Source organism: Lagopus muta, chromosome 12 (assembly GCF_023343835.1).
Source record: "Lagopus muta isolate bLagMut1 chromosome 12, bLagMut1 primary, whole genome shotgun sequence".
Classification (NCBI taxonomy): Eukaryota; Metazoa; Chordata; class Aves; order Galliformes; family Phasianidae; genus Lagopus; species Lagopus muta.
The window spans coordinates 8,773,057-8,785,708 of NC_064444.1; the positions used below are offsets into that span (position 1 = coordinate 8,773,057).

Here is a 12,652-nt window from a genome sequence, read left to right on the forward strand (position 1 = left end):
CACTTTGTGTAACTTTGCAAAATGGAGAGAAGCTTGCCTGATAAATTACATTATATCACGTTTGGTGATGTTTACTGTAACTAATGAAGTGAAAAATCGTTTTTCTTAACCCTCCAGTCTTTCTGTCAGTTTGCTCTTTCCCTAGTTTTGCAGATTTTGCATTTTCTTTTTAGTAAATACATAGAGATTTTTTATAAATAATTGTTGTTTCTATGCTTTAGTGCTAGTACTCTTAAGTGCGGTTGAGCCACAGCTCTTTTCTTATCTGGCTACTATGGCAGAAGCTTGATTCTCTCCTTCCTAAAAGTGCTGCCTGGGCGGTGTGTAGCTGCAGTGTGTGCTGGGAGAGACTGGGGGAGAAAAGCGTCTTGCCTCTTTTTCACCACTTGTGATTCCCACTGGCATCCCACTCCACAAAAAACGGAGTTCACGTTCCTAATTTCAGCTTAAAATGAGGATGCCTTACTGTTTTTGTGCTAGCAGGGTGCATGTGCTGATTTTGGGAACAGACATGGGTTGTGGTTGGGTACTGTGGTGCTGAAGGCTGGTTGGCTTCTTCTGTTCTGTGAAGGTGATGCTTGTTATGCACCAGGTTGCCAGTGTTATGCACAGTGATCGTTTTAATCCTCTATCCTTTTATATCTACTTTCCTCTCATTTTGAATTGAGTGAGGCATTCAGGGACAAAGTGGGGGAAGAGGGATGTTTCTAAGTGTGATGTTTGTGCATTTCTGGATCATTCAGCAGTACTAAACTAGGTATATGTCATGTGTATGGTGATGTTTCTGTTGAACCAGCAAGATAGGCCACGTACCACAGAGTTCATGCCAGCTGCTGGAGAGCAGTTTGTTACCTGATCCAGAATAGAAATACCTGATCCAACAAAAAGTCAAAGCAGTCCAGACAGCTGATACCTGACACAGCAGAAATCATGCCAGTATGAAGTTATCCATCAGTGCTTAACACTGCATGGCATGTTTTTATATGGTAGTAAGAGTTGCAAAGCTAGTTTAATTCTACTGCTTTACCACTGCCTATCTCAGTGGAAGTGTCACTATTGAGTGAACTGAGAACTGCTCACCACTAAGTCTCAGCAGTGCTGTTTGGCCATGGGTGCCTTGGAGAGCAAGTCACTGAAGATGGAAATAGAGCCTAAGTCTATGGTTATGCAGAGCATAAGGTTGTCTTCTAGTGTAGCCACTGTAAACTGAAAACTGTCAGAAACAACTACTAATGTCTGCCTTTGGTCTGCATTGGAAAGCAGCTGAACGTGTGCCTGGCTAGGTTTGTAGAAGCCTCATCTTTTGGAAGTTGGCAATGTGTTGATTTTCTAATTTTATTTTTTTCCAGTTGGTTCCATAGGAAGGAAATGAGCCTGCTTATGTAGCATTTAGTATTACTGTTTCCCAGGGGGACAGGGAGGTGAAGAAAGCAAAATTGGAATGTCCTGCTTACATGAAGCTAGTGTTACATTTCACCACCCATCCCAAGGTTTTTCATATTTCTAGATTAGGACAGGCTTTTCTTATGGTCTGAGAGTCCTCCTGTCCTATTGGAAGAAGAGCTTAATTGTTTGCACTAGCATGGAGCTTCCTGTGCCTAATTGCTCAGAGAAAACTGTTTTGTTTTTTTTTGGTGAAGCTAAGGCAGGGAAAGTGGGGTTTGCCAGGGTAGTTATTTTAGAATTAAAATGATCCATGAGTTGGAAGTGTGAGAAGCCTACATCAAATGACTTTCTGAAATTGCTGCCCCTGCAGGATCCTTTACATGAAGTTATATTCCACTCCCTACTGCATTTCCAAAGCATCATTGACTTGCTTTACTTTCAGTGACTAAATAAAAATAACCTCAGAGATTTGAGGTCACGGAGGTTTTTAGGTAATTTCCAGCTTTAATTTAGGTATGTCTTTTTTAACTGTTGTACAGTGCCTACCTATGTGCTTGCTTTTTATGTAAGCAAACCTGTTTATACTTCTGGAAATGATAAAGAACCTCCACAACACATGCTAATGACTGTGGCACTGTTGCAGGGTAGGTAGTAGGAGTTACGCACTGACACCAGCTTCAAACGCTTGGGCAGTGCTCGTGGAAGGGGTGGTTGAGTTTATAACCACAGTGGTTATGTAATGCCATGCCTTTTCCAGGATGTCATGTTCGTTCTGGAAATAGACCGTTATCTAAGAAAATAGAAGAAGGTACCTGGAGACTTTCTGGCGAGTGTCCCTGTTTAATCATGAGCCCATTTTAAATATGTTAGGGAAGGCAGCTTAATATGATGTTTTTCTGCCATATATTAGTGATGACTCATACAAGCAATGTCAGAAGACTGTAGTGAAAAATCTCTCCAACTTGACCTGAGTGCAGCTGATGTTTCCAGAACTGATGTGCTGTGTAGTTCAGGATATTTGCACTGCATTGCTGGTGCTTTAGTGTCACTGTTGTTACCTGCTGTACGGATTTTTCAAAGCCAAAGTGTTAAAATTGGTCGTCTTTTCCATGTTGTCTCACAAGGCTCATACACCACCTCCCCAACAGGAAATTCACCCAGGGGAGCTTTGGATGTTGATATTAGATCTTTCTGGACTGAAACCAGGGCTTTCAGGAGCCTAAGTTATTTTTGCTTGTAAGCATGACTTCTGTGCCTCTCTGTTGAGTTTACTTGTCCAGAGGCAGCCTCTGGGTGCAGTGGTGTGTCCTCTGCAACCAGCAGTTGTACAAACTCGGGGCTTGGTGGCGTCAGCCTGTTTTCACAGGCATCAGCCTGATTGCTGCTGCCACTATGCTAGAAATTGCTGCTCCTCAAATGTCTGAATTGTGCATGATTCCAGGCAAAAAGAGCTCGGCTAAGGGTTTTGAGCAGAAAGGCCTTGTTGACCTGGGCCTGTTGGGCTGAAATGTGATAGAGCATGCAGCCGCTTTGCTGGCAGAACTAAAGGGATCGTAGTCCCTGGTCAGAGGGTAGGGGCAAACAGCTGGAGATGGCTGTGATGTGGCATCTACATAGTCATTATAAATGCAGCTGTGAGGATGCATGCCCACAGTGAGATTTTCTGATGTTCAGCAGTGGAGAATGGGTAGGATGTGGATGGACACTTATTTACTTGTTTTTCCCTCCAGAAGTCACTAATTCTTGCTGGTGCTCTGCTTTACTAACAGTTGTATGTTTCCTTCCTTTGATAATTTCCGTAATAACAAGTTGCTTTTAAGACCTTAGTCTTTTTTTTTCCAACAAGTCAGTTTTTGAAGTTATTTGTAAGTCCTCTTGTGCTTCTAGCTGTGATTGTCAACTTAGTCATGAAGCTTGAGCAGTCAGCTGAGCTCTGAATCGCAAACAAAGCAACCCAAAGCAGCAAAGATGATACAGCAGCCCACAAGAACTATTCGGTCTTCCGGTTCATTGCCCCAGCAGCAAAAGATCTTTCTATAAATGCCAAGAGAGAAGTATAAATCATCCTGGAACTGCCATGCACTAAATCAAGAAGCAGAGAAATGAATGAATATTTGTAAACCAAGTGTCAGTGTAACTAAAATATTGTGAAGAACAATAGCCCTGTGATATGCCTTGTGCTGTTGTGAGGCTCTGTGCAGAGTCAGATATCCACACAAAAGAAAGTTATGTAGAGGCATGCTGGCTGTAGCCAAGGCAGGATGAACTCTGTGCAGATAGTGTCAGTAATTTCATGGTTCAGAGCAGTAATTTCACATACTGTATGAAGCAATAAGCATTTTCTGTCCTAGCTTCAGGCTTCCAGTGTGTGATTGGGTGAATCTACTTTAAGAGTAACAAAAGCCAGTGTCTAGCAGCTGCTAATCAGAGCTGATACTGGCTCCCACTTTACCCACTCTGTGATGCTGACCTGGAGCTGCCTGAATTCACCAGCACAGATGTTTGCTGAGTTGATAGCTCCTAAATTATAGTGGGAGAAAGTGGTATCAGAGAGTCATTTCTACAGCCTTCTGTCTATTCAAACTCGCACCTGTTGTCTCACAATACATTTGAGACTTTGGAAAGCTTCCAACAAAACAGCCCATGTATCAACTAAGCAAGTCTCAGAACAGGCAGACGCCAAACCCTGCTGACCTGCTTGTTGGCAGCACAGATTCCTTCTGGCCGATAAAGCTCCGCTCCAGTGTCCTGATCAGCAGTGCCATGCCTGGAACTGGTCCCAGTGACTCCTTTCCTGACTTCATCCTCTTTCAGCAGTCTCGTCCAACACAAGCCATGACCTTGTTTAGCAATAGACAAAGTGGAGGTATTTGGTTGTTTTTTTTGGTTTTTTTTTTTCAGGAGTTAATGTTTGAGCATAGAGCTTGCTTCTATAAAACTTTCAGTGAATGTGAGCTTTGCTGCATAAATTCATGCCTAATTTCTGTTTTCTGAGTAAGTTCTAAGCATGCATGCATGCCTCCTGCTCCAAACCTTGCTAAAGCTTGGGTGATAATGTCTCCTCCAGTATGCAGGCAATGCAGGCACTGAAACAGTGGAGATCTTTTCATGTTGGCAGATGTAGTAGTATATTGATGGCACTTCTAGCCTCTCCAGGAGGCGGAAAGCTGGGGTGGTGTGTCAGAAAAATTTAATAACGGTAAAAAAATCTTCAGGTCTTGCTTTGCTTAAGACATTATTTCTGTTAGGTGATGCCTATCTTTCCCATCTTTCACTTTGTGCGGGGTGCGAGTGAACCAGAGCAGTGTAACCGGATGGGGCCAAGCCCCCCCCAGCCATGAGGAATCATGACTTGTGGATGGGTTGTGGCTTGGGAGGGAGTTTGAAGTGTTTATTGAAGCATGTCTGCTACTCTGAGTCTGTCATTCTTCATCTTAAAGTTGTGACACCTTTTCATCTTCCCAGTGGGAGAGGGAGCAGTGTAGGCAGCATACCCAGCTGATCCCCTTGTTGTACCTATTGCAAAAACGCTATGGCCAACTCTTACTGCAGTTGTTATGTTGCTTCTCAGAGCATCTAGAGTATGTTTTTCTTATTTATAACTTGCACATATCAGATTTCATTTTATGTTGAGTACTGAAGTCTTGGAAAAATTGCCAGGTATCTGTCAGGTGACAAATTCAGTAAGGACTACCAATGGTGACAAGGGCTGAGAGGGGTTCCCTCACTCCCCTCTGGCTGCTGGAAAAAGGCTCTGCTCCTTTGTCCTTCGTAGGTGCCTTGCTTTTTTCTAGTCTCTTGCTGGGGGATGACGTGTACATCAGAACATCGCTCCTCCTGTGTTTGTTGGAAGGAGGGGAGCATTTTTCTCTGCTGAAGTCACAGCATCCGGAGCTGCTGCAGACCAGGATGTCGGTACAGTAGCGGCTGTCAGGCAGGTACAGCTGCAGCACAGCCTGATTGGCTGTGCCTGAAGCAGCTTTGCTGCTTCCCTATTTACGCAGCTTCCTCGCGGAATATTTTTTAAAGGTGGTAACAACTCCCTCTTTAAAACTTGCTTAGCTGCAAGAGGCTGCAGGCCTTTCACTGAAGGAAGCCAATATGTGTGTTTGTGGAGGTCTAGCATAGCCCATCTGCAGTCCTCGTGCTTTCACAGTTAGCCCCTTTTGCTGCGTTTTACTTTCTCTGAGCTAAAGTTTCTTCCTCTTTTATAATTCTTGCTTCATGCCTATGGGTTTTCATTCCCTGCACCTTGAGTATGCCAAAGGGGTGTGGAAAGCTTATTATTGAAGTTTCTGGAGATGGTCTTTTCTGCCAGAGAAGAGAAAATGAGATTTTGCAGTAACTCGAGGGTAAAATTCACTTACCCTCCCTTCCCTGCACTGCAATGTGAACAGAACTGCTGAGGCAGGGAGGGATTCATCTGTGCCATGTGTTAGTTGTTAATTTTAGCTTTGCCATAACTCTTGACGACAGGGCATGGTTGTTTCCTACTGTAGGCAGCATGTAGCAGTTATCCAGGAGATACAGTGTGACTGTAAGACAGTAAAGCTGCATCGCATCCCTGAGCTGTGGCATGCTGTCAAGGAGTGCAATAGACAGATTCTCATTCTGACTCATACAGCTGGTTCTTGCTGAAGTTGAGGCCATATGGTACCATTTCTCTTGCATTCATGCTAAACCATTGACTTCAGGATAAGTGAGGATAGAATAGGTGCAGGCTGATTTCCACATGTGGCTGAGGACAAGACCTGGCCAAAAGGTTGTACATCTGCTGTTATACATACTGCATTTAATCTTTGACTACCACCTTTTTTCTAATTCTGGGTAACTGGTGAAATCTGGATGAAGTACCAGTCTGCTGCTTGTACTTGCACGGTCAAAAAGACACAGGCTTGTCAGGAGAGAGATCATTCCAGAGCTGGATGTACAGGACCCAAACTGACCTTACTCCAGCGTGTAGACTACTGCAGGAGTGCTACAGCAAGTTTCACTGCATAGCTTTAATGTCTTCTCTAGGTAGCTGCTGGTAGCTTTGTTACACTGTGCTTTGATCTCTTGGGTCTAAGCCAAAAACAGACTGTGACAGAAAATACATATCTAGGCTGATAACAGATTTTCTATTTTCTTGTGATGCTTGTACTAGGATTTTACTAATACACATGTTAGCTGGGGAACATTGCTTTTCTGATAACTCTGTTGCTGTGCAGTCCTGGCTGCACCTGGAGATGCCATTGTGACTGACTGTCAAGCTCGATAAGTGGGCTGGTTAAAGTGTGGGGAGTGCTGGCAGCATGCTGCAGCTAACTCTGGCAGCCTCTCAGGGGGCTCATTCTCTTTCCAGCATTGCTTTTAATATAGGACTTCAGCTGAGGTCCACAGAGCATGTTTTTCAGTGGTTTCTCCCCCCAGTTCTATCAAATGCTGTGTAAAGATGCAAACATTGTTTTACCTTAGCTAAGGAAGGATGCAGAATCGTGCTGCTTCTGAGGGAGACTTCATGCAGACTTTGAGCCTATACACAACATCTGATAACATCTTCTCTTAGCTGAAGAAGGAGACCAGCTCTGTAGGAGAGCTTTGGACCTGGGTGAAAATGCAGTCATTAATGTGTTGAAGAACTGGAGGTACAGTTGGAAGCTTGGTGTAGAGGTGTTGGGAGGGACAAGGAATTGAATGAAAGCTGAAACAGTTGACCTGGAGTCAGGTAAAGTGAGGAGTCAGAAATGAGATCTGCTTGCTCTGTAACAGTGCATTCTTCATAGGCAGTTTAACAAGTTTTGAAATGAAATCTGGAAAAAGAAAAAGTGATGTAGCTGTTATGTTGGGGCTTACACAAGCTTGCAGCGTGCAGTCTGGGCTGTGACTGGTGGAAAACATGGTGGAACAACCATGTGATTGGTGCTTTTCCAAGGCAGTCATGAGCTCACACTGTGCTCGCACCACAGCTGCGTATATACTTTCCAAAATACACTTTTGGAATTATACATATGCCTTTTTAGCATGCTGATGGTCTCTGTGATCATTTATTCCTGGAGCTAATGACTGTTCTTTCAGAGAATGTAAGGTAACAAAGTGACAGCTGCTCTTTACTAATCACTTGCTGCAGAGACCAATATTAACATGTACAGTAGATCCTTTTGCTTCTGATGGTTCATTGGTGCAGTGGCAAATAAATTAGGCAATATCTTCATTTATCAGAGCAGTTCATGGCTGTAGTAGAGAATATGAGAGCTCGTTGATGGTAACATCAGAACTACAGGCTGGATTTCTGTTATTCTTTGGATAAACAGGAATGCATAAAAAGAAAAAGATGTGTGACCTCACAGTCAGGCTAGTGTTAGCCATCCACCTCAGGTGCACAGCTGGCATGAAGAGATGGGAAAAAAGAGTGCAGCTGGGGAGCTCTCATGGGCTCTCTTCTGGCTCCTCTACATGGAGTTAAACTGAAATATGGTACAACAGCCTTATGCTGAAGTTAGAAGACTTCTGATTTCTGAAACAGTTGCTTTCTTTGCTGTGTGTGCAGCCCTTCTGCCCCAAAGGCCACGAAGGACAGCAGTTATTTTGGGTCTTGTAGCCTGTGGTGAAACAAGCAGGTTTGGGAGTTGCTGTGGCTGCTGTTGGTTGCATGCAAGCTCCTCCTGCAGCTGCTGGCTGACAGACCTGTTTTCTGATCAGTGTCCTCAATAATCAATAGTGGTCTTTTATCAGCAATTAACCATTAACTTGTGGCTAATAGCAGACTTTTTTCATAACCTTTGTCTATGCATAAATAAATAGATGTAACAGCCTTGGATAAGACAACAGATATGCTGAAGTTTCCATTTTCTGTATCTGAACTGAGCTTGTCTAAGGAAGGACCAGCAGTACAGTGAACTGATGGATACAGGTGGCATCTGGTTCAGTATTGTAGGTTTACCTAAGGATATTAGCTTTAATAATATTAAATACCATAGTTCCTGCTTCATTGAAACACAAAACTCAAGTTCAAGATTTTTTTTAAACTGCTAGTTTAAAAAAGTTAATAGATTTGCTGGTTTCTCTAAGTTTATAATTTCACTTAATTGATAGATATTCTCATGGTGCAAAATTACAGCATTGTTGAACAAAATGAATGAAAAGCTGATCTCTTTTCATGATTTGAAAAGAGGTAGTTAAATGTGGAAACACCAAGAAACCCATAACTTACGGAAGGTCTTCCCATTTTAGTACTTGGATTAGTAGCATAGAAAGTTGCTTTTTTTTCAAATATCTCTTTTTAAGCAGTTCATACTACGCAGTCCATACAGATGCACAGTTCAGTTTCAGAAGTGGAGTTTAAAGTCTTGAGTAGCTTAAGGGACTTAATATTTCTGGGTTGTTGTGTTGTTTGATTGTTTCTTTACTGAGAGATCTGGTTAAATCTCAGCTGTGTTGATGAGTCCTGCTCTTCTGCCAGCTTTGCTCATCTCCTTGCTGCTATCTGCCAGAGGCAGGTGGCATTTTTTGTCTTTTCCAGTTCATATGCTGGAAGTGTATAAAACCTATGGGAGGGGAACTGAAACACCAAATGATTTGTTAACCTTTTTTTTTCCTGCTATGTAAGTTTCTACTAATTCGTAATATACTACTTTTCTCTGAGCAGCTTGCATTTATATTTTTTTGTGTGTGCATGTGTGTACAAATTAAAATGCTCATACCGTAACAGGGAAAAATTCTGGGTGGTTAAAGCTTGGTTTCATAGTTCTTGAATTCCTAGGCTTTCAAGTACATTAGCAGCTTTGTTGATGCTAGTAATGCTGAGCTTGTATGTGCATTTGCAGAAAGAGGGCCTCAAACAGTCCATGGATCACAACTTCCTTACAAAGTTGTGCAAGGTAGAAAAATCAATTTCTATTTTCTACTGTAGTGTTTCCAAATTCAAAGTTTTGAGATGCTCTGTACAGCTCCAGAGATCAGTGATCATCTCAGATGGACTTAATCAGTTCTGTGGAGTACATGGAAGAAGGATACAGATTTGTGAGCGTTTCATTTCTGCTTCATAGTGAGCCTGCGCTGTGTGAGACTGACAGCTGAGTTTGCTGGCACTGTGCTTCTTTGTACTTTCATCTTATACAGGCTATGTATGAGAAACATCCCCAGCTTCACCAAGAGCAGGTTTTAGGCACTAAAGGTGAATTTCTGCCCCACTGCTAGCCAGAGTTTTTGCCCTTAGACCATAAGAAAGGTGGAAGCTTTGCTCTTCTGTTTTGTAAGCTCCCAGGTTATGTTTTAGGTTGCGTATTACTAATTGTGGACAGTTAAACAATTATTAAATGCAACTAATAAGGCCTGTTTCCCTGTGTTTGCTTCCACCTGAATCAGCATTTCTGATGGTTTGTGCTCCTGGAGAGAGGCAAAAAGAAAATACTTCATTTTAGATGTGATTATTGTCATTTGTGATCATTGAATGTAAAATGGTCAAGGTCTTACTAGATTGTTTAGTGAACAAAATTTCTGTCTTTAGCTAGTCTCAGTCTCCATATGTTGAATTGCCAGCAGAGGCCTGCTCCAACCCTTTTATTTTGGGTTCATTACAATGTATTTATTTCATACAAACTGTCTGCTGCTGACTTGCATATTTGAGTCTAATGATGTGGAGGAGCTCATTGATTTGGGGGTACTGTGAGTGCTGTGATTCAATGGCCCAGAGCTAATTTTAGGATCTGAAAAGAATTCTAACATTCGTTCTGTTTCTTCTTTGTAGGTATTTGTATAAAATGTGGAAAAGGTGTGTATGGAGCGAGCCAGGCTTGCCAAGCAATGGGTAACCTCTATCATACCAACTGCTTCACATGTTGCTCTTGTGGTAAGTCAGACCTTCTGCAGCCTTACTAAGTGGCTTCCTTTTGTAATTTTGTGTTGCTGTAGCAGCCAGCATGCAAACTTCATCTTGCTTGTTTCCTGAGGCAAAATTCCTATGTGAGACTCCGGCTTCAGAAGTTCGTTTTTTTAAATTTAATTTTTAATTTGTAAGTTTTCATTGGTGTTATTCTTAAGCACCAGTCCCAAAAAGTAGTATTTGGTTGCTTTAAATGTTACATTTACAAAATGGCTTGAGCTTGGCTTTTATAAGCACTATGAGCTTTAAATCACTTGTTTATGAAACTGTAATGTGTATTTTTACAGGGGAAAAAAAAAAAAGATAAAATTTGTATAGCCAAAGCCATTTTGCCTCAATATTTGTAAATGTAACTCCAATCAAGCATATATATATTAATCGCTTCTGTGCTTTTGTAGTGCTCAGTTTTTGCTTTGCTTAAATGTGATAAAAACAAATAGAAATCACAAGTTGATACACCTTACACAACATTTCTCTTTTGTAAAGGAGAACTGTATGTAAATCACTGTCTGCTTACTACTCTTAGAAATTCTTCAGGTTTCTCTTTAAATCTGAATGTGTGTAAAAGTGATGCACATAGTATTTCATCTGAGGAAGTCGTGGCTTTGCCAGGGATAACAGGCTTTAGAAAATGCAAGACAGCACTTTCAACTGTGTTTGTTTGAAGCTAGGTATTGTGGAATCATAGGATGGCTTGGGTTGGAAGGGATGTTAAAGCTTGTCTGGTGCTGATGCTCTGCCAATGGCAGGCTTGCCACCCATTAGGTCACACTGCCCATGGTCTTATCCAGTCTGGCCTTGAAAGCCTTCAGGGATAGGGCATCCACAGCTTCTCTGGGCAGTTTGTGCCATGTCTCACTGCTCTCTGGGTGAAGCACTTTGGATGGAAGCTTCCTCGGTGTCTTATTTGAAACTGCTGTGTGCTCACAAATTCTTACCAAGTTCAAGGGAGGGATGATAGCTCATTTTCTGGAGTCAGGTAGTTTTCCTTGATATATCTATGCTTTTTTATTATTATTATTTTTTATTTTGTTGCTAGTATTCCATATCCAGATCAATATCTTGTTGTGACACATACATACAGCAAAAGATTGAATAAAATATGCTGAGTGTAAATTGTTTATTAAAATAATCATTAATGATTAGAGAAAGAGAGGAAAGGATTATTGGTAATGAAAAGAACCATTGTGAAGTTTACATCTGAAAGGAGCAGTGTTGTCTTTTTTCCTGAGGTTTCTACAGGTAAGTAAATATTTGTTTGAAGAAACCTACAACCTGAATGTAGGACTCGGTGATCTGTATAAATCAGTCTGGACTATTACCAGTCTCTAGAATAAACTTGTCTCAAAGCTGAGGAGATTGCTTATGACTTGTTCAAGTCTGACAGTGAATAAGTAGCTGTCTTGTTGGCTCTCAGAGTGAATGAAGTGCTCTAGCATCCCACTTAGCAGAGGATTACAAAATATGATAGTGGATAATATCTATTCACTCATCGCCAGCATTAACCTAACCTAATTGCGTGGGTGAGTTCCAGCTTCCTCTTTGGGGCAGACTTTTTATTTAAATAGTTAAGATGCACGTTTGTCACCACAGGTGTCAGTACGCAAGTAACTTTGTTCCGCAGAAGAATATATGTAAGGGCTGAGGAGTGTATTAACAGCAAAACACACTCCCAGCTTAATTATCCAAAAGCATAGCAAGCTTTTGTGACCATTCTGTGAGGTGTGTGTGGCCAGTGTACATCTAACAGAGGGCGATTTGAGACATGTCCTTTCAGAGTGTGGTTTTGCCTCACCCTGCTGTGCTGTAGAATTTCATGATTCGTACAACTTTCCATGAGTCAGTCATGCCCATATGTGTAAGAAAACAGTTGCCGTCTGAGCTTCTTGCTGTACTGTTGGTGGGCTGGAGAGCCCAGATGCCATCTCCTAGGATACTTCACAAGCAAGAAGTGCTGGGATTTGATTTTGCCTGCAGCTTCTGATACAACCTATCGAAACGGGAGTAGTCTGGGCCTTTCTGATGTTAGGCACTGAAAAAGTGTCTGTGCTGTTAATGCAGCAGCAGGTCTAAGTACAGGTGAAATACTTGATGAAAATTTATATTCAGTTGCCTGCAAACATGAGACAAAAGCAGAGCCTGCCCTCTCAACTCAGCCCCTAAATAGTATCAAAGTGAACACAGCTAGAGAGAGGATGTTGCATTAGTTTTTCAGCTGCACACTTGATTTGGGGCATCACATGCACTAGATCCAGACCTTAGGAATGAAGCATCCTGGTCAAATCTGTGGGAGATGCATCCTGGAGTGTGCTGCTTACACAGCTTTACCAGATATCTTGTATGAGCAACTGAACACAAACTGCTCACAGTGCTGGAGTTTATGAACAGGGAGTTCATTTTACC

General features: G+C 42.0%; 1 protein-coding gene across 4 annotated transcripts in view; it reads left to right on the top strand.

The window, feature by feature from the left end:
- Positions 1-12,652, top strand: part of LOC125699270 (WT1 interacting protein) — a 77,014-nt gene that overhangs the window by 18,795 nt on the left and 45,567 nt on the right. For all 4 annotated transcript variants that reach the window (XM_048958650.1, XM_048958649.1, XM_048958652.1 and 1 more), the window contains one exon: positions 10,115-10,216. In XM_048958650.1, coding sequence (XP_048814607.1) covers positions 10,115-10,216 — 102 coding nt within the window. The remainder of the gene's footprint in view (positions 1-10,114; positions 10,217-12,652) is intronic.